The sequence below is a fragment of the Crocodylus siamensis genome, chromosome 1 (genome assembly GCF_052110815.1).
Source record: "Crocodylus siamensis isolate JL-2025a chromosome 1, ASM5211081v1, whole genome shotgun sequence".
Classification (NCBI taxonomy): domain Eukaryota; kingdom Metazoa; phylum Chordata; order Crocodylia; family Crocodylidae; genus Crocodylus; species Crocodylus siamensis.
Window position 1 is genome coordinate 11773816 of NC_143395.1, and position 22989 is coordinate 11796804.

At 42.5% G+C, this 22989-nt stretch overlaps 1 protein-coding gene across 9 annotated transcripts in view; it reads right to left on the reverse strand.

Annotated features, from left to right (window-relative positions):
* The window catches only part of KLHL29 (kelch like family member 29), a 578088-nt gene extending 556049 nt beyond the window's left edge, over window positions 1–22039 (reverse strand). For 2 of the 9 annotated variants that reach the window (XR_016439874.1, XM_090031525.1), the window contains exon 1: window positions 21168–21297. Coding sequence is in view for 1 of the 9 variants with exons in the window: in XM_090031525.1 (XP_089887651.1) it covers window positions 21168–21173 (6 nt within the window). In the remaining 8 variants the exon portion in view is untranslated. Of the gene's footprint in view, window positions 1–18034; window positions 18051–21167; window positions 21298–21450; window positions 21593–21763 lie in introns of those variants that run through there. The other 7 variants (XM_090031549.1, XM_090031531.1, XM_090031561.1 and 4 more) reach the window with 4 other exon arrangements.
* Window positions 22040–22989: the final 950 nt, after the last annotated feature.

Consider the following 22989-nt stretch of genomic DNA (forward strand, 5'->3'; position numbering starts at 1 on the left):
TGAATACTCCAGCACCAGCACTTCCTTTTTACACACTATGAACTATATCCAGAATGGTAAACTACAAACCACTGTATACAAGAAACCCACAGACTAACATACATATCTGCACAGAACCAGCTATCACCCTGAACACACCAAGAAAGCTGTAATATATAGCCAAGCCCTCCAGGGCCATCAAGTTTACACCGAGAACACCCATGATCATCAGCTCACAAATCTCAAAGGGGCTCTCACTCAACAAGGACGCTCCTCCAGAGAGACGGATCACACTTTTGAAAGAGCCATCCAGATACCACGTGAAGAATTGCTGCAGTACAAAAAAAAAAAAAAAAAAAAATCCCCAGGAATTACACACCATTAGTTATGGCATACCACCCCTCCCTGGAACCTATATGGAAAATCCTCAAACAACTACAACCCATTCTAGAAGACGACCGAATTATTAAAGAGATCTTCCCAGCACCACCCATCCTAGCCTTTAAGTAAGCACCCAAACTCAATCCCTACCATTACCCAACCCAGGGACTCATCATCAGATGCAAACTTCCCATGGCCCAAAACACACCGAACGGATCCAGACCATACTGGGACAAGAAATGTAAAACCTGCCAACATATCTCCACCACTCCCACTATAACTACACCCCACAACAGAACCATCACCATTCCTGGATCTTACACCTGCACCTCCAGGAATGCATTACATCTTATTCAATGCACTAAATGCCCTGGCTGAAAATACGTAGGAGAAACAAAACAACAACTGTGTACCAAATGTACGCTGAGAATTTGTCAAAAGACAAAAATACCCAATTATCTGTGAGTGCACACTTCTCACAAGACAGTTACTTTCTCCCCAATCCCTCAATTCTAATCCTCAAAGGGAAATTACAAAATGCCTTTCATAGATGAGCCTACGAACTTCACTTCAATCTACTGAACACAAAAAAATCACGGACCAAATACAAACATTAGATTTATGGTACACTATAACCTGCCATCCGATAACCCCACGTAACCTGTCTGCATTTTACCAGCTACATTTTATCACCAGCTCATCATTTCCCCTTTCCCCCACACCTACCTGTCACACACCTATTGTTCCCCATTCCCTCTGTTCCTCACTGCCATACATTTGCATTTTCACAGACCTGGATTTTGCAAATTGGCTTTTATTCCACCCAGGAGAACACAGAACAGCAGACTCTCCCTATGCGTGAAGAAGGGCATTTATGCCCAAAAGCTTGCAAAGAAAGAACAAATTATTCCAACTAATTAGGTGGTCTAATAAAAGATATTACATCTGCCCAAAGAACCTTGTCTGCCTATGGCTTTCTCTTGAATTTTTAGACAGAATTTTATGGGTGTAGAGCAAAGAACCTCCAGTATTTTTTGTCCCTTTGGGAATCTTTTGGAAGAAGACACACGAACTATAAGATTACTATGGTTTTCCATCTGAAATAGTTAAATTTTTATTCCTCCCAAATTAGAAATAGTTAGATTTTTTCCTTGTTTGCTGCATTAACTAGATAGCAAAGAGAGAAGACTTTAAAATGGTCCAATGTAGACACATTTTCCAAAAATGGCCTTTATTTCTTAGACAGCTGCCTTAGTTTAAGGTGTAAGCAAATTATTTTCCATTAAAACCTTTTCTAGGAAAAATGCTAGCATTGCGTAATCTGCACTGTAGCTACAATGATCAGCATCATATTGGCATATAACAGCAATTTCTTTTTTAAATACTTGGCCCAAGAGAAGAGCAAGTCGGCTGGCACATTTTACAGTGTGCAGTTTGTTTTATTTCAGACTGCATCTTGCCTTCTTTTTTAAAACTGTATAAGCTGGATGGTTGAATGAGCCAAATGGCCAGTTGTACCATCTACATTCTTTTTTTTATAATTGGTTAATCAAATATTCCAAATAATTACAGGCATACCTCGGAGATATTGGGGGTTCAGTTCCAGACCACCGCAATAAAGCGAATATCGCAATAAAGTGAGTCACACGAATTTTTTGGTTTCCCAGCGCATATAAAAGTTATGTTTACACTATCCTATAGTCTATTAAGTGTGCGATAGCATTATGTCTAAAAAACAATGTACATACCTCAATTAAAAAATACTTTATTGCTAAAAAATGCTAACCATCATCTGAGCCTTCAGCGAGTCGTAATCTTTTTGCTGGTGGAGGGTCTTGCCTCGATGTTGATGGCTGCTGACTGATCAGGGTGGTGGTCGCTGAAGGTTGGGGTGGCTGTGGCAATTTCTTAAAATAAGACAACAATGAAATTTGCCGCATCGATTGACTCTTCCTTTCATGAAAGATTTCTCTGTAGCATGCGATGCTGTTTGATAGCAATTTACCCACAGTAGAACGTCTTTCAAAATTGGAGTCAATCCTCTCAAACCCTGCCGGTGCTTCATCAACTAAGTTTATGTAATATTCTAAATCCTTTGTTGTCATTTCAACAATGTTCACAGCATCTTCACCAGGAGTAGATTCCACCTCAAGAAACCACTTTCTTTGCTCATCCATAAGAAGCAACTCTCGAGGAGAGGGAGAGAGACGGGTGAACAGCCGGTCGGTGGAGCAGTCAGAACACAAACAACGTTTATCGATTAAGTTTGCTGTCTTCTATGGGCACGGTTCGTGGCACCCCAAAACAATTACAATAATAACAACAACAAAGATCACAGATCACCATACCAAATATAATAATAATGAAAAAGTTTGAAATGTTGCGAGAATTACCAAAATGTGACACAGAGACACGAAGTGAGCAAATGCTGCTGGAAAAATGGCGCCGATGGAAAAATGGCACCGATGGACTTGCTCGACGCAGGGCTGCCACAAACCTTCAATTTGTAAAAAACGCAATATCTGCGAAGCGCAATAAAGCGAAGTGCAATAAAAGGTATGCCTGTATTTTGTCTGCTATGACTAAGCAGAAGAGCCATTAAAGTTATGTCATGAGGGAGCAGTTAAGAGTAATCAGAATCTGGAAGAGCAGATACTCGATAGCTGTTGTGCTTTGTATTAGCACAAGGCTGTCCTTCAGGTCTGTGTTAGGTGTTATCCCTCAAAACCCGCTAGGAAGTTTATTGGGCTTACACTACTTGGCACTCCTTTTTGACTTGTAATCTTAAATCTTGTAATGGTTAAGTTGCATTTTCAGAATTCATGCCGAAGGCTTTGAATTAAACAATCCATATACACGCTCACACATACCTATGTGCATGCATGTTGGTGTGCACACACCCTGAACTTAAGAAGGGATATTTACTGGCATTTTGCTTGCTGTTTTCTAACTAATTTAGGCCTCTCTCACTTTTTGGAGGGCTTTTTTTTTTTCTCCCTACTCACTATTTATAGAGTTACATTTCCAAGATTACTGTAACAAAGGATTAAATAGTTCCCTGCTTTTTCATTGTTAAGTATCAGCACAACTTTCGTCTACAGACTCAAAAGATGACCTTAAGTGATAAGAAGAGAGAGTAAAATCCAAAACTATACATACTGATTGGAACCCTCAGGAGAAGTTACAATATGTGAACCTATTCTTTTAAACTGATTAGATTTCAGACCAACTGTCTCGCTAAAGTATTTTGCTTTATTGCAGGACAGAAGACGTACAAGGCTCTATTTAAAATGTCAAACATTCCTTTGTTTGTGTAAGTTTTAAATATCACAGGGTTGGAATCTGAAGACTCTCTTACATCAGTGTTTCTCACTACAGAACGGCTGCTCTTTTTGTAGGGTGAGCAAACAGGCCTCAGAGATGGACAGGGACAAGTTTTTCCTCCAGATTTCCAGACAGCAACAAAAAATATTAGAATAAAAAGCTATGCAAGACACTTTTGGGAAAGGCACAATCCATCAATACGACTGTACTTCAAGCTGCATAATGTTTTTAAAATTACTGTAACAGCAAATATAACCATTTTTTTTCCCTAGAGTTGTTCTCCAAAGAACTGCTGAATCAAACTGCTGAGGCGTGTAGTTTGGATGTCCGTGTAAATGTAGAGAATACAATTCAGCCAGGAAAGGATCCAGTTTTCAGAAGTGCACCACAGAAATGTAACAATCTTATGTTCACCATAAGTACAACAATACCTCTCATAAGTTATAATAACTAATATTTATAATAACTATAAGTTAAAACTCTCAATAAGTATAACAATAACTCTCATGGACCCAGAGGGACAACCTTCCATCTTCAGCTCCCTCTGTACAAAAATGAAGTTTATTTCCTACCTACAGGGACTTTTTACCATCTTGTACCATCTACACATTTCCCAGAACCTGACAAAGGGACTTTGATCCCAAAAGCTTACAGAAAAGGACAATTTTCTTGCCATTTTCCAGTTCATTTTGGAACCAAGAGTTCTAGTTTTTTTGTATGTCTTTATGCTCAACAAGGAATTCGGCTGAAGTTTTTTTGCACGGGCTGTAGGTTTTCTATAGCAACTACTCATTTTGGGAATGCATGCAGGAGTTGCAACGGGCCCGAATTTCAGTAAATTCAGAGCATAGTATGCGGCCTCTGACTGTCCAGTTCTTTGAGTTTGTGCACCAAAATACATTTTGAAAACATTAGGATATTTAAAAGCAAATCCATACTGCCATAGGAAACAAGAAAGTTTACAAAGACCAAGACTTGGGTGATCAACTTTTTTCTATCATGGAGGGGAAGATCTGCACTGGAGAGTTGGGCGGGGCGGGGGGGAACGGTGCCAACTTGAGGTAGACGTTTCCTGTACCAGTACAACACACAACACGGGGGAGCTGCTGCCCAGACAGCAGGCTCCGCAGACCAGCATAAAAAACAACGAAGTAAAATATAACAAACAAAAAGAAAAGAAAAGGGAGTCTTCTGAGCCCCTTCTGCTCAGCAGGGATTCATAATGTCTCCCTTACAACGTGCCTTGGAACAGGATGTGCACCTGGTTTGTTAAAGGCAGAATGAAGAAATAAGGGTCTTGCCTGCAGTAACTGAGAAGCCACAGTTAGGGAGGCAAACTTGCTCCCCGTGGAGAGAGTGCAAAGTTACTTTCACTTGGTGAGACGCTTATGCAGCAGCAATTCTTACGCTGGTGAACTTCTGGAGCAGAGGTATCGCCTGCTTCCCTCTTCTCACTCAGACTGGTCTGTCTGGTGTTTCCACCCCCTGTTATGTTTCATCTCTTGGGCATAGAGGAATGATCCATTTCTGTGTTTGGTGCAGCACTGTGCTAGGTGCTGTACAATTAGGCTCCACGTTAAAACAGAAAAAGACACACAACTAGCAAAAGTAAGAAGTACCATTTAACATGGGTCAGAGCACTTAACCCAGGCAATGCTCAACTTCCAGCCTGTGGGCCAAATGTGGCCCATGGGATCTCCTCATCCAGTCTATGGAGCTCCCCACAGGTCAGGAAATTTGGCAGCAGGGGAACAGTGGAAGCATTCACTGCCATGGCCTCCAGAGAGATGTTAATGAATGCTGCCTCTGCTCTCCTGATATCACCTCTCTGGACCTGCAAGGAGCCTTGTGGGAGCTGTGCTCTAAATGACAGTCCCTCACACCAGCCTGTCAACTGACCCTGCTAGCGGGATCCAGCCCACCATGCAACCCTATGCCGTTCATCCCACCCATAGAGCCAGAAGATTGAGCACCACTGATCTAACTCAGTCTCCTGCCTCCCACAGCGGCAGAGAGTGGATGCTAAGGGAAAGGGTGGACAGAGCATGCCCAGAATTTTTCACCCCCCTGTTCCTCTCCTACGGCAACTTCCTGCATTCAGGAGTTGAGGAATCATAGAAAGTGAGGGTTGGAAGAGACCTCGGGAGGTCATCTAGTCCAACCCCCTGGCTCAAAGCACAACCATCCCCAACTATATCATCCCAGCAAAGGCTTTGTCTAGCCAAGTCTTAACCTTCAAGGATGGAGCTTCCACCACCTGAGTAACCTGCTCCAGTGTTTTACTGCCCCACTAATGAGACAATTCTTCCTAATATCTAACCTAAACTTCCCTTGTTGCAACTTGAGCCCATAGCTCCTTGTTCTGTCATCTGCCACCACTGAGAACAGTCCAGCTCCATCCCCTTTGGAACCACCCTGCAGGTAGCTGAAGGCTGCTATTAAGTCCCCTCTCAGTCTCCTTTTTTCCAGATTAAATAAGACCAGCTCCCTCAGCCTCTTCTCAGAAGTCATGTGCCCCAGCCCCTGAACCATTTTTGTTGCCCTCCACTGGACTCTTTCCAACTTGTCCACATCCTTTCTGTAGTAGGGGCCCCAAAACTGGACCCAGTGCTCAAGATGTGGCCTCACCAGTGCTGAATAGAAGGAAATAATCACTTCCCTTCACCTGCTGGCAACACTCCTAGCAATGCAGCCCAGGATGCCATTATTCTTCTTGGCAACAACGGCACACTGCAGGCTCATGTTCAGCTTAAGGACCACTGAAACCCCCAGGTCCTTTTCTGCAGAGCTGCTGCTCAGCCAGTCAGCCCCCAGCCTGTACTGGTGCATGGGATTGTTCCAACCTAAGTGCAGGACTCTGCACTTGTCCTTGTTGAACCTCATGAGATTCCTTTTTGGCCCAATCCTCCAATTTCTCTAGGTCACTCTGAATCCTAGCTTTATCCCCCAGCATATCCAATACCCTCCCCAGCTCGGTCTCATCTGCAGAGTTGCAGAGGGCGCACTATATGCCATCTTCTAGGTTGTTGATGAAGACATTGAACAAAACTGACTCCAGGACAGATCCCTGGGGCACTCCACTTGATACCCGTCTGCCAACTAGACATTGAGCTGTTGATTACTACTTTCTGAGCCTGATACTCCAGCCTTGGTAAAAATCAAGGTATCCCACATCCACCAGTCTCCATGCACCTACAGAGCCTGTCACCTCATCACAGAAGACAATCAGGTTGGTCAAGCATGACTTGCCCCTGGTGAATCCATGCTGACTGTTCCTAATGACTGTCTTCTCATACCAAGTGCTTCAAAAAGGATTCCTTGAGGATCTGCTCCATGATTTTTCCAGGTTGACTGGTCTGTAGTTCCCTGGATCCTCCTTTCCTTTCTAAATTATGGGCACTATGTTTGCCCTTTTCCAGTCATCTGAGACCTCTCCTGATAGCCAAAGATTATGCCAGTGGCTCTCTAATCTCATCAGCCAACTCCCTCAGCACTCTTTGGCCCCATGGACTTGTACATGTCCAGCTTTTCTAAATAGTCCCTAACCTGTTCTTTCACCACTGACAGATTCACTTGATTTCTCTTCTAAATCCATGACAATTTTTTTTTTTTGCATGAGTTGGAATTCACAGAATGAACACATAGGCAAACTTTAATTCAACGTATTTTTACAAGCAAATAATTTACCTGGCTCTTACACAACTACACTGTGCTTTTTTTCCAGACAAACATTTGACTGTTCCTTGAAACATTCAGTGCTTAGAACCAGATTGAAACAAAGCACAGAAGTCTATAAAAGGTGACAAGTAGTTGTTTACCACATTAAAGGGCGCTGTTGAAATGAATCAAAATAAAAATTCAGACACTGAATAATCAGTCTGTTTATAAGAATATTTCAAATTAAAATCTTGCCCATATTCTTTTCACTGCATTTTGGAAGCTACTGTACTATTCCTTATATGGCTCTACATTATTACTATGCAACTTGGGATTGCTTTTATTAGCAAACTATGGCTAGAACAAGTCCTCAAGTCACGCTGTGGGAAATTTGAGGATGTACTTGTTTTACCTTGTTTTTGAAAAATCTTGTTGGTCTAATAAAAGATATCATCTCTACTACACATCCCGATTGCCTTTTCCTCTAGATCGATACGGCTACAACCTGGATAACTTGTTTTATCTCACGCTTGCACCCAGACCTCAAGCAGTCCTTGCTAATGAACTAGGAGGATGTAATGGCATCTGATCCCACTATAACAGCAAGGAAACTAAAACTTAAGATCCCTTCACTAATTTGAAGCGTTTTAAATGGTGTATTTTGTGTTGTTGCCATAATTACCTACCAGGGGAAGGGATGGAGACAGACTAACTGGATTTTGCACCTGTAAATCTCTCTGCTGCCATACCATTATCTTTTCCATTCATTTTTCCCAGCACTGATGTATCCCTGGCAGGCTCCTGGTTATCCACTAATTCATCACCAAGCCAGACTCACCCAAATCTCTGAATCCATGTGACAAATTTATGCTTTCTCTACCCCATTATGCACAAAATACATACTTAAGATTAACACCTCCCCCATGCATTTATCCTGCAAGATTTCCAGCGTGATGAGTAATTCAAGCCCAAAACACTTTGTACTTGTAGAACAGGTCACAGCCCATAGGGAGGGTGTGGAAAAAGTCTGCGCTCTAGTCATGATCATTGGAGAGTTGTTCAGTCTTCATGGCCCATTCAATCCTTGGCCTCTGCTGAGGCTACAAACAAGTCATGGCACTTTCTTTAGTGTGAGTCTATTTGTCCACAGGGAGCTAAATGGAATAAATCGTGCTGTGTGCATTGTTCAAGGCTGTAGAGGGTCACAAGGCTGAGAACTGGAGCAGCCCGCCTTCTGCAGAGATGTCAACATCACCAGAAAGTGCCCTAACAAGGGATGAAAACGAGCCATCTCCACTAATTTTCTTTGCACATCATTTCTTTCACAAAGCAGAGTTGGGAGAATGGAAACAAACATTTTTTCAAAAAGGGGAAAAATACAATTAAAAAAAAGTAAGAATGACAACTAGGAAGTAGGTTTCCTTTTTTGGGTGCCGATTTTTGCTGTAGCATTAACTGCTGCCAAATGCATGTTATCAGGTCCATCTGGCAGATTCACAGCTCCCTCCCTGGCTGCCAAATGTTTCCTTAAGATTCAGGGGATTAACTCTTGGGTATATTTGCAAATTCCAACCTCCTAGACCGGTAATACCCCTGAATGGAAGCTTTTCCTCCCGAAACTTTAGGAGGACGTAAGCAAAGGTACACTGCAATTATGCAGAGTGTTTGTTATAGGGTCCAATTTCTTGATTGCTAATTACTGTACCAGCTGGACACTTGTAAAGAAATTCTTCCATCTCTAGATGAGATCAAGGTGAGATTTGAAATCGTTCAGCAACAAACACAGGCAAAACGATTATTCAAGTTGACATATCTGGCCACTGAAATATCAAATACATCCAGAAAAGGAGCATGTGCATTTAGACACATCAAGACCAAGAGGCCAATCTCAACACAACTCACATACAATAATAAAGCATGGAAAGAAATATGTGCATCTCCCCTTTACGAAACACAAAACCACCCCTCTCAACCTCCTTTTTTTTTTAAAGCAGAAATTGGTAATTAACTCCCTTCTTATGACTGTGGACCAACTCAAAAGCACCAAAAGCTCCCTAATATTTTGAGACATCACTATATAATAATAATAATAATAATAATAATAATAATAATAAAATTGTGGGAGAAACTCCAGCCTTGCTTTCCACTGGAACTAGACAATGACATTTTGTTACTAAGAGTTTTGGTTCCTCAACCACTAAGTATGAAAAACATGATCATAATGCTAAACTAGCTTATGATTTGCCAAAAATCTCTTCCCCACCTGAAAGGCAGGCATCCTTTTTTATATGAAATAAGCTATTAAATCATATATGGATAAGCACCAGCATTTTATAATTAAAGCATATGAAATACTTAAAAATAAAAAACGAAAGGTGAGTGTGGGTGGGGAGAAGGGGTGGGAGGACACCAACACTTCCTGCCCTTTTTACTTCATGTTTGTTATTATATCATGACACCTAACCAAGTCCCATAGTCTCAGGCATTTCAGACATGCAGAATTTTAGCTGGTCTCTCCACAGAGAACTTAAAATCTTACGATAAGAGACAGTCAACAGAGAGAGCAGAAAAGAGCATAAGCAATGGCCAAAAAACTTCAGGTCATTCAGAAATACTTTGCATGGGTTGAGTTAGGAGAGGATAACGTATAAGCTAAGCAGAAGGAAATGTAAAGGGATGAGACTGAAGGATAGAGGACAAGAAAGAAGGAGAGCAAGAGGTATAAAGGAAAGCTGAGGCAGAGAGACTTGTGAGGGACGGGCTGGCTGAGAAAGCCAGCAGGGACAGGAAAGAACCCCGTGCAAATAAAAATTAATATACATTTCATAATCTTAACACAGAAAATGAAATCTGCAGTTATCTGTAGGACTGTACCAGAACTAAAACTTGCCCAATTTAATTCACTGTACATTTTTGTAACACAGTCAGAGTCAAAACTTCAGAGCTACTGCTATAAAAGAGTAACTAGTACAAAACACTTACACCACAGGAAAGAAGTGTGAAAATGTGGCGTTAGATCAATGGCAGAACACAGTCTCCCTGCTGCACCAATTTCCAGCAAGTGTCTTCAAAATAGTATTTGTGCTCCCATTTTACTATGGAGTGCAGGGCCTTCCCTATCCCCCGGGGGCTGTTTAAAAAAAAAGTAAAACTCCAAACATAACTGCCAATGTTATTTACTATTTTAGGATATTAAAGGAGTTTATTAAATTTTGTTTCCTTGGTGTGAGCAAAAAAATTTTGATTATCCCTATTTAGACTCTGATCTTACGCACATTTACTCATATGCTTTACTTGAAGTCAACGGGGAACTATTCATTTGTTCAAAATTAATCTTAGATGTAAATGCTGCCAGGATTAAGGTTTCGTTTATTCCTGTCTGACCCCAAACAAACAGCCCACACACGCTTATTTTAAAGCTATCCTTTATTTGTGTCAGTATGGTGCTCCATCCCTCCCTAGTGGTAGCTGGGCCACATACTGGTTGATGAGCTTGCTACAGGCTTTGCTAAGAAAAATAGGTTTTACCTCAGGCATTTAGCATTTACAGTTTAAGATGCAAAGGTCCCAGGGTTTGGTCCACTCTGCCAATAACCCACCCAGAGGCACAGCGTTGCCCATGTAATACACTCCTAACTTCAGTCTTTAAGGTTTCATTACTCAGTACAAATCCATCACTACTCTGCATACCCAGAACCATATACCACAGCAGTCATTTAGTGTTCATAATGAATGGTTTTGTTTCCTAGAGATTACAAGACGATATTTTGTACTCCCTTCCACCTCCCTCCATTTTTATACCAGCTTGCATCACAAGAACAAGGGACAAAAAATTGCCTTTAAGTTTCATAGTAATTTAATACTGAAAAGAGGGAGGGGGAAAACAATCTGCTCAAAGATACACATCTGTCATTCCCATTAACTTCAGTGAGAATCCTTATTCTTATGCGGAGAAGTGCAGGTTTTGGCATTTAAAGGGATGAAATAACAGTACCTTAAGCACGTTTTAGAGAAGGAGACGGTCAAATACAAAAGGTTTTCTCTCCCTACAATCCCAACACACGGTTGATATTTACAGAAGGGCTCTTATTCTGTGTAGGCTTCTCCCTCACTGAAAAACTTCGAGCCTTCCTTACTTTACTTTTTATAAGCACCTGGAAGAAATCTAAGCCTCTCCGACATTTGTTTGCCATGGATGAACGAGAAGCAGGGCCTGACAACAACAGGGAGAAAAAGGTAAAACAGAACCTTACCTAGATTAAACATGACCATATATATCTCTCAAACAAACCAACACTTGATTTTTCCATGTTAGTGTCTTTAGATTGCAAAAGGTCCCAATATCCATGGGTCTCCTTAGGGTACGCATTAGTAAGAGCCCCACCCCCGATATGCCTCAAGAAGTGAACAACAAAAAAGGGGGAGGGGGTGTTAAGGAAATAGAAGCAAAACAGTATATATATGAACATCTGGCCAGTCAATTTACTAATCTGGCATCTATTTATGCACCAAGATTTTTGTAAATATAGTCCTGCTCTCAGCTTGACAGGGACTCTTAACTGCGGGTGAAATCGTGCGTCAAGATTCTTGAGCGTGGCATTATGGAGAGGCAATAGAGGCTTCACAGTTAAGAGATTGCAATTGCATTTTTATTATAAACCCAAGTTTATCACACCCTTCAACCTAACCCAGACACAGCCTATTGGCCTCAAACATAAAAACATTGGTAGAGGGAGACTTCTGCCTAAAAATGAAGTCATTTGGACAAAGGAAGCATGAGTTAGGGCATCCAAACAAAGATTTCAAAGCATATGCTTATTTTCCTTTTCCATATAAGACTGTAGAAGAGCTTTATACATAATGAACATTTATTATAGGTCACTGGACTCATCTAGTTAAGATCTAGTGCAATTCAAGTATTAGGAAATGTCATCTTAATGGGTCTTAATGGCCTGTGCTGGAGGGAAGAGTGTGGCAACAAGAGAGAGGAACTTACTAGGACAGTTCCCACATTTCAAATCCTGACAAATCATCCCCCAAACTTCCCATTAACCTAGTAGGCTCCAGATAAACCAGAAGTGGTCCACAGGTGAAGGGGCTTACCCTGGTGCATTTGGGTTGAGATGCCCAGTAAGCTTGCTAAGAAGCTAATACACTTTCTCATACAAAGCCCTACACCTGTGCTCAATCCCTCCTGTAGGCATCGTGAGGTATGCATTAGTGAGACCTCTTGATATGCTTAAAGAAGTCAAAAAAAGGTTAGGAAAGGAAATGGAAGGACATCCCAGTTGTTCCCTGACTCCACCTAAAGAAGGGAGGGGGAAGAAAACAGGATGGTACAGATCAAGTTGCCAACACAAACTCTCAAGCTTTTGGATACATTACTTTGAGTATTCCTGCTGCATCCTTTTGAGTTTCATGTGCAAATCACTTTTAGAGGTTGTGGAAACAATGGCGCAAACTGTTCCAGAGAAGAGCCTGAAACAAACCACTATTTTCCCTAAACTTGATGCCATTTCTCTTTTAGTAAAGATCAACTTACCTGCCCATCCCCTTCCCCACCCCCAACTTTTTTTAAATAAAGAACATAAATCTTATTTAAGAAGCTGGGGGGGGAGGGTGGAAATCAAGTACAAGGGCATGCTGATAGCAAGTGAACTACAGCTATCTTCCTTTGATTGAGACAGGTAGCCCAACAACCACTTTGAAGAGCAGTCCTGTATTTTGTAGATTCCAGGGAAGACTTAATATTCCTTGACTTTCCAGGCCAGCAGTCTTCCGCCCCCAAATAATGATTCCAATATCCATCGCAACTTGTCACTGCGGTTTAGTTCACAGAGAGATAAGAGTGTGATGTTAGGAAGCTACGGCTGCCAGCTACCCAGAAGTTTAATCACTATAAATAAGTAAATGTAATTTAAAAGGAGGGAAATGTACTAGAAAATAGGCTTTACTTCTGGGATTTGATAATCTTAAAGAACAGACAAAATGTTTATCTAGGATTTTGTAATACTAAATGCAACTACACTTACTCCAGCAGATTTGAACTAAGGATGAATTTGGCCCATCATATAATACAGAGCCGTTGGGGGAACAGAAAATGGAAAATACCAACACAATAAAACATGGGTTCCATACATCCAAAGTTTAGGAAAAAAATACAGCTAATTTTCCCCCCCACACCAGCTTCCATCCTTTTTGCTGCTGTTATGGGTTAACTGAGAAGGAGATCTTCTGAATATTTGTACAAACTTAGGAAGCTTCACTGTTGCAGTCAAGGATGTTTGTTTTTTGAGATACAAGTGTCATGGCCCATGAAGCGTACTTGTTAAAGTGTGTAACTCCATGGCCATCACTCAGCTTGCAGAGGGCACGAATGAGCTCATGACTGTCTTCTTTTCTTAATTCAGGTGGTTGTCTAACAATTCGCAAATCCAAATAAACTAGACGTCCCAGACAACCGCAGGTACAGCCAAAGTCTATTCTCTGCTACGGTGTGTACAGTTCTGCCAATTCTCATTGTAATGTTTTCCCCCACCCCTGAAACCTAAACTCCAGCCATGAGATCACAAAGGAATCTTAGTTTACATCTAAGAAAGGGCTGCTTCTCGCCCTTAAGGTTTTCGAACAGTTGGAAAAACATGCATCTGACAGCAAAATGAGGCAATGCAAAACTATATTCGTTGCCTTAAGTCATAAGACTACCTTGTGATTTTTGAACATTTGGTGTTGGCAACTATTGAAATAGGATCTAAAAGAAGTACAGGTTCATAACTGGCATACAGGAAAGCAGAAATTGCTTTTCAAGGGACCAAATTCAAGCCTCCTTTACATCCATGCAAGAGCCCATTGATTTCCATGGAACTGCATGAGTGTAGCCATCAAGAACAACATTTGACCCCTAGCCCTATATCCCAATGCCTGATTACCAAAAACTAATCTGATCTCCCTACCTACAGGCAGACCATTACAAAATAATGTACCAGAAATTCATATTGATAGAATTAAGATAGAGCATTATTGACTTGACTATTAGAAGCTGTTGTGTAAATATTTAGATTTAAACAGATGATGCAGGGGGAAAAAAAACCCAAACAAAACGGTACCACATGTGAATACATGTAAGTGTCTCCCAAGTTAATTCACTTCTAATGGAATATCGATCAGCATGCTCAACATTTGGAAATGTAAAATAATCTTTAGAAAAGAAAAAAAAAGAAGACTAACATAAAGCAATGATTTTCTGCACCCTTTCCTTCTACAAATAGCTAAAAATAGTGTCAGGAAAAGAAAGAGGGCAGTGCAGTATAGTTAACATTGTGCCTTGCATTGTACTAGCAAGTCTGTCAGAGATGACCTGGAAACATTAACCGTACACTTTTTTTCCTCCCCACTCCTAAAGAGACAGGGTACAGTGTTTCTCATAATCCTTCAAACACAATATGCTCACTGTATCTGGTATTTCCCTGCTCCCAAGAGGGCAGATTACAGAATGTCCTCGTTAGTATCTGGGCTTTTCAGATGTAATGTTTCAAGTTGTTTTCTTCCCATTTTCAAAAACACTATATTTTCCCTTTAAAAATTTAAATATGTTTAAAATAGAAGGCAGACAAATAATCCATGCTGTTTTATAGCACTGAACTCATCAGACACATCACTCAGCCAGTTGGGGACATGCTTGCCCATCCTTACTCTGCCTAGGCCTGGCCCTTCTTGCAGGAGGAAGAGTGCAATAGGCCATATACTCCTGTGGGAAACAAGTCAGTCACATGAGCTGAATCAGCACAGTGTCTCCTAGTACCATGGGTCAGCACAGGAATAGATCAGTGCTTCTCAACCTTGTTACACTCAAGGCACCCCTCAGAAAATGCCAGCTTTAGTTCTCACTCATTTCGACTACAGAAATATAATAGAGCAACTTTTCTGTTGCAAGGAACTCAGACCCCACAACAGGTCAAAATGCTTTTAACACTATAGAGTCCTATCCAAAATCTCTAGGGCTGCCTTGTGAAACATGTCTGCACACCTAACAGTGCTAACACTGTGTGGCTCCCCATGATACACTTGAAAAGATTTCACAGCAGCCCAGGGTGCCACACCATCCTGGCAGAGAATTACTGCTATAGATGAACAGAGTATCATGCATTGGCGAAAAGGGAAGAGAAATGGCCTATGAACAAATGCATCTGATTTACCTGAAGCACCTCTTCTTCAGACACTTACTATAATGTCTCAAAGCTAGGTTTAGAGTTAAAAGGCAATTTCCCACATTGAAGTTTCATCTTCTTACAACACACTAAACCAGAGTCACAGATCTTTGATATAGCATAGTGGCAGCTAGTATCTTAATAATTTTGGAGGAAATGCCAGTTTGTTTCCACTGTTCACATATCCTTCCATTTTTATCTAAATACCAGGCAACCAGGGGAGAAGAACAAAAAACTGTCTTCCTTTGTTGTAACTCTTTGCAGCTCCATTACTGCAGCACCTGAACTAATGCCACACAATACCCTTGTTTGTCTATACTGCACTTTCACTGAGCCAGGACTAGGTAAAGTGGAAGAGGCTCTTACCAAGTCTGCGTGGCTGTGTGTTTTTCTAGAAGATGGAGGATAAAATTATTTCGGAAGGTGATAATTTTTCAGGTTCCTTTCCAGTCCATAAAAAGCGAGCAAGAAATTTGGTAAAATCCTTTTTGGGAGTTACTTGCAACATTTTACGAAGTGTCACAAATTATTTTCTTTCAGCTCGGATAAGATGAGAACTGTTTTGGTTTGAAGCTTTCCAACCTGGCATTTTTCACTACTCAGCAAGTGCAAGACAATAGTAATTGAGAAAGATAAAGTTTAAAAACATGCAGTACACAGCAAGTCATTTTCTTTGACAGCTTTTTGTATGCATCAATTATTGTGCAGATCTGCCCATGTAAATTTCAATGCACACATAAAACAACTGTGTTTAAAATTTCACATGCCATTCCTTAATTGATTTTGTGGTTTCAGTTAAATCTTTGTGAACACTTTACTTCCCACCCCCCACTTTTGATCTTTACTTTACCTATGCCTATGGAAACCGATGGCATTGAAGTCCCATGCCTTCTCTTTCATTAAATAAACCAGAGTGTTTAAACATCAGACTGAAAGGACGAACTTTTCTTTGAGCCGCTGCAGCATGCTGTGATCTGCAAATCTGCTGGTACAGTGTTCACAGACCAAAAAACAAAATCAAAACCTTATAACAAGGTCTGACAAAGCATCTCTCAGAGCAATATTATCTGATTTAAATATTAATTACTCATCAACACAGACCTTAAGAAGTGTGTGAAGCAAAAGCTCTTAAATCACACTTTAAGTCCAGGATTTTTACTGTCTGCATTGTGATGCAAATCATGCTTTTTTAGCGCGAACACAGATAATGAGCCTCTCTCAAGGTTCAAAAATATCAATAGATGTATGATTAAAGTCCAGCTCAACAAATTAAGTGCATCTTGAATTTATGAGACCTACGGTATAAATGCAGTATTGGCTCAGTTATTTACGTGTAAATCTGAGGGATTCTTTACAGAGTTTCTGAACTATAGAGATCTACAGTTTAAGAGGCAAACTCCTGCAACATGCACATGCTTGACAGTTTTCAGTCGATAGTATTGTAATAAACTAATCCCATCAGTGAGGGTTTTCCTTGCAGTTCAATATACTGTCAGCGTTTTAGGGGCCTGTTTTGGATTCACATTTCATATTTCATACATAGTTATACACATTTTGTCTAGCATTTGGAAAATGGACACATAAATGCACACCTATGTCCTCAGCAAGTTAAAAAAAAAACCCCAACACTAATAAGGGTAATGGCCCTGTCATTTCTAAATCACCTGTTGTATAAAATATTCTACTGCAAACCAAAACAGAATTCATTTTTAACCTGTTTCATTACTCATTACTGCTAAAGGAACAATACATTTACCATAAAGGACCCAATCCTTACATAATTAGTTCCGTCTATAGTCCACAGGGAAATCTTGAGCAAATTAGTACTACCATTACAAAAAAAAAGTGCTGCAGTTGCTTCAGATTTATAATGCTGTCAAGAAAGGACAGGAATTTTGAAATTAAAACTAATTATGGTAACTAGCAAAATTTAGAACGCTTAAAGAAGTCTTCAGCTGGGTGTCATAGGCAAAAAACCCCCTCCCAAAACCCAACAACCAACAAACACACAAAAAACTAAACAAGAACAAAAACCCAAGAAAGAGAACACAATTGTTAGCAAAAATATCCCAGTGTTTCAGTTATCTTAAACATAAATTTCCAAGATATTTTTTTTTAAAAATAGTCTCAACTCACATTCTACCATTTGTAGATAGGCTTGAGCATAAAAACTTTATTTATGTGTTTAATAAATGTATATATGGAAATCTCACGGGATAACTGACTGCATAAGAAGAGTACCAAGAACATCATGCAAAATTCTGCTACAAGTAGAAGAGAAAAAAGTAAAAAAAAAAAAAAAAAAAAGCACTAATCTTAAAAAGAGAGTATACTTGAGATTTATGCAGCTGTTGCTTTTATGAAAAACTTAGGGTACTATATTCTTGTAATAGATTTTTTAATATATTTTATTGCAGCTCAGAAAAAAAATTTGGCTGACAATGGTGGTAATGTAAAAATGATAGACTCCTATCAAATTTATTTACCTTTTATATATCACTGCACTGAAAGCTGCTGTGGGCAGGATACTTCTAGGAAGAAACTTGTACTGCCCTCTTTCGCTACAGTAGCTAATGGCTTTAAATATATGGGTATCTGTAAAAAAAAAAAAAAACAAAAAAAAACTAACTTAGGTAATGAAATTAGTCTTGTGTCTTTTCAAGAAGAGGGGTTCCACTGCCATGAAAACTAAAAAGAAAACTGTCCGAGAATAATACGAAGTTGTGATGAGTTTAACTGATTTGTGCAATCTGTGACATCACTGGTTTGTATGTTTATAGAGTTTTAGGCAATATATAAAGTGTCAAACTCACTGCTGTAGAGTATTATTTGAATAGGTAAGTTAGTAAATTAAAAAAAAAAACAAACTTCATTAGACACACAATATATTGCAAGTATACCATAGCTAATTGTTGTAAGGAGTACTCAAATTCTCATGCTTTTAGGCAAAAACCTATTACTAACTAGAAAACTGAATAATGTTCTTTTCCATGTTGGACAAATGTTACTCAAGTACACAGACTAACAGTTTGGTCTGCTGTGCGAATCCATATGTATCCTTGATTAGGTCTGGAGACATAAGTTAATGGGAGAGTGGACCACACCATAATCTCTCTATTTACACACCTACAAGTATATTTTTTCCATGCACTAGACATGTGCAACTTTCATTAAAGTGAATGGAAGTTGTATACACCCCAGGTGGAAGAGGAAAAAAGAACTGCTGTTCGTTTCTGGTATGCTTTCAGAGCACTGGGTACATTAGTTTTGGGAAGTAAATTAAAAGGTCAGAAAAACAAGTAGTATTGGACCAGACTGAATTTCAGATGAGCAAACAATAGATGACAGAAGCAGCATTGGGACTGATGCCAATGACGAGAACAGTTAGGTTCCCAAAATACCAAGGGCCCCACTCTGCTCACTTACAGCAATGTAGAGCTGGCATGACTCCAGGGGAATCAATGGATTAACACCTGTGTGAGAGGGGAGACGTGTGAGCCCAGTGCAAGGAAGTAAAATAAGAGAGCTGGCAAGATCACCAAGGCAGGATCATGCATGAAAGACTAGTGGATAATTAGTTCTTACTGTAAATGGACATTAACACTGACAGAAGGGTTGATACCATGCAGTAAATACACAAACATGCCTAATCTCGAATAGGTAGATGACTCCAGTGTGCTGCTCTGCTTTGACTGCCAAGTCCCAGCCAAGCTACGTGCAATACATTTCCCATTGTTTAAAGAGTAGAAGACACTGTCTTTCTGAATACTACTCTAGAGAAAGAAAGAAGAATACAGAGGGGTTGTTTTTAGAAATAAGGACACAGAATGTAGGAGAAAAGCTCCCCCCATCACTTTATTTTTCCAGCAAGACTTTTCCAAAAACCTAATTCACTATTCTGCTTTCCCCGCAGATTGGGTACTTGAAGTATGACCATCATGCATTAAAATTGTAATTAAAAAAAAAGGTGACAAAAACTAGATTCTCCCCCCCCCATTGCATGCAGATAAAAACCAGTAACCCTTACTCTATTTGTAACCATGACAACTATAGAATATTTTATTTCAGCAATATAATTCACACTAAACATTTGTTCATGGGCTTTGTTGTCAAGGGAAAGGGGTTGCCACAGTGTGCAAATATTTCATAACCTACCATGGACAATTCATACTCCCAGAAAATTTCAAGGTTTTTTTTTTTTGTGATTATAGTTCACTCAAGCCCATGTTTTAGATCATGCAACTATACAGAAGTTAAATTATGGAGTAGCTCAGTGCATGAACTCTAGTGAGTCAAAACAAAACTTGAAGATGACTGCTGGACATAACTGGTTTTAAAATCAAATGGACAAATATTGCTACATTTGAGAAAAAGCCAATATCTTGATTCCAAAGCAGAAATTGAAAATTTGTTTCATGCTAGTCAACCTCTTCTTCAAATGTCAAAAAACAGATGTCATGAAAAAGACATCTACGTTAAAAAAAAAAAAGAAAAGAAAAGAAGAGGTAATAGAAAATGGTAGTTTACATAGGTTTAAGTATTGTTCCTGACCGGCTACTTGCATGTCTACCATGTTTCACCATAAATTGGAAAAGACTTCCATTAATAGCCATAGTGGGGACAGGTTATAAGAACAAAAACAGTGCCTTAGTTATTCAGAGAAGAGTAAGTAGCCTACTGAGCATAACTAAAGTTTGACATACTCGAGTGTCAGTGTGAAATGTGGCGGTAGTTTATTTTTCTAAAGAAAAACGTCATTAGCAATTTAATCCAGAAAATAATAGAGACAGACACTGTTGCTTTATTTTGGAGGGGGGGGGGGGGGCAAGCTGACTGGAATACTGTTGCTTCCCTCACGCAGATCATAACATCTATCAAGGGGGATTTAAAGTTTCAGCAGATTGCTAATTATAAGAGACAGTAATACTGTTATCTGCAGTCACCTTAAAGCTACAGTAGTTTGATTTTAAAGTACCTCCAAATTGACTGGAAAAGGATAGCCTGCGAAGCATTACTGAAACCATTTACGACACATGCATGCACACACACACACACACGCACGCACACACACACACACAATGTGATTTCATAGAAATCCAGCTAAGAAAAAGTTGCTGTTTACCAGATGGTTGCCAACATCTTCCCATTAAAAACAAATGAGAAAAAAACCCCAAAACAAATCACAACAAAAAAACCTACGGCAAGCATTCACATCTTCGGGTTTTCCGTCACCGATGAGAAATTCTGATTATTCCTCCTCCATCGAGATGCCATCCTCCCTAGTCTAGAAGCCAGGAGGCTATTTTTCAGAACAGTTTTCAACTAAAAAGCCTCAAAATCGCCCATTCCACGAGCCAGGCTTCAATTTCCCTCCCCGCCTGGAAAAATCCAAGTCTAGCAGGACTTTTTATTTCATAAACAAACCCATCAAGGGGAGAAACCTGCCCCCCCATCATAAGCATGCAGAATTTATGTTGAGCTTTAACAACAACAACAATCATCCCAGCCCCCTTGAGAAGTCCTCTCTCTCTCTCTCTTTTGTTTTTTTGCTGGGGGGGGGGGGAAAGGATGGGGGGGGGGCAAAACCAAGAAAATAAAACCCCCCACATGCCCACAGACCTGCATTACAGGATGACAAGGACAGTTAGTCACATCCACTCAATGTCACGAAAGTGGCTCCGCTCCATTTCTCTTCCCAAACCCAGACTCGCCAGGGGAAGAGGCAGCCGGGGTGGGGGTAGGGGCCGCCGCTGACGGCAGCCCCCGGGGGCAGGCAGGACTTCAGCTCGGGGCCGAGATCAACAACCACCAGGCGCAGAAACCGAAGTCGGGCTCCCCACGCCGGGGACGGCTCCATTTCCCGCGGCTTCCAGGGTCCATTTCCAAGGGACAAGTTACTCACCGGGCAGCCTCCCCCAAACCTGAGGGGGCGAGGGGGGGGTGACCCCCCCGGGCGCAGACACGCGCGCGCGCGAGCGCGGGGGGAGGCGGGGAGACTCCCTCGCACCGCATCCAGCCCCGGGGCCGGCGGGGCGCGGCGGGGAGGCAGCGCCGCCCGGCGCCGGGCCCGCCGGAGCGTGGGAAGTTGTGTGCGCGCGCGGGGCGCCGGGCGCGGGGGGAGGCTGCCCGGGCCCCCGGGGGCCGCCGGAGCCAGGCGGGAAGTTTCGCGGGCGGGAAGCGCAGGCGCAGGCTCCGGATGCGGGGCTCGCGCTTACCTGGGCGCGGCGGGAGCGGGCCCCGGGCTCCGTCAGGCTGGAGGAGGAGGAGGATGCACCGAGGCGGCGGCGGCGGCGGCGGCGGCAGGAGGAGGAGAAGGAGGAGGAGGAGGAGGCGGCTTATGCATCGCAGCCTCCCCCCTCGCGCGGCGGGGCGGCGGGCGGCGGGCTGCGCAGCCCGGGCACGGCGGCGGCGGCCTCGTCGGGGCGGCGCAGGGGAGGCGGCGGCGGCGGCGGCTGCTGCAGAGCCGGCACCATGCTCCCCTCTGGCCGCCTCCTAGTCGCGCACTGGCCGCTTTACCGGGGAGGGAGGCGGCCTCGCCTCGCAGCCCGGGCGAGGGGCGGGCGAAGCCAATGGCAGCCGCGGGAGGCGGGGAAGCGCAGCCCGGCCCCTCCGCCGCCGCCCCCCGCGCCCCGCCGGGCGCCTGCCGCCCCCGCGCGCAGCGCCGCAGCGCCCCGGGCACCCCGCCCGGCCCCGCGGGCCTCGCCCGGAGCCGGCCCTTCGCCGGGCACGCACGTGTGTGTGCAGCCTGGCAGACGTGTGCGCGCAGCCTGATGAGTGTGTGTGTGCGTGCGCGCGTGTGCATGCATGTGGAGCCTGGCAGACGTGTGCGTGCGCACACGTGTATACGGCCCGATGGCCGTGTCTGTGTGGAGCCTGGCAGACGTGGGCGTGCGTGTGTGGAGCCTGACGTGTGTGTATGTATAGGTGTGGAGCCTGATGGAGACGCGTGTGTGCGCGTGCACGTGTGTGGAGCCTGACAGACGTGCGTGTGCGTGCACGCGTGTGTGTGCAGCCTGATGGACACGTGTGTGTGTGTGTGTGGAGCCTGATTGATATGCGTGCGTGCGTGTTGGGGAGGGAGGTGCAGTGCAGGCAGCCGGTGAGGACGTACAGGGGTTGTGCTTCTTTAGATGACAGGTGTCTTGTCTTCCCGAAGTCACACAAGCGCACGTCCATACGCACTCTGCAGTGGGGAGAAACACACACACACACACTCACACTACATTGGGGAGAAATAAACAAGTGCACACGTGCTGCACTGGGGAGAAATACGCACACGTGCACACCACACTACCTTGAGATTCAGGTGTGCACAAGCTACATGGGGGGAGAAATACGCAGAACACATGCGCGCACACACACACGCGCACACACAGTCTGCACTGGGGAGAACCATACCCGGGATTCACCCCCTGGGCCTGAATGAAACCCGGCTGAAGTC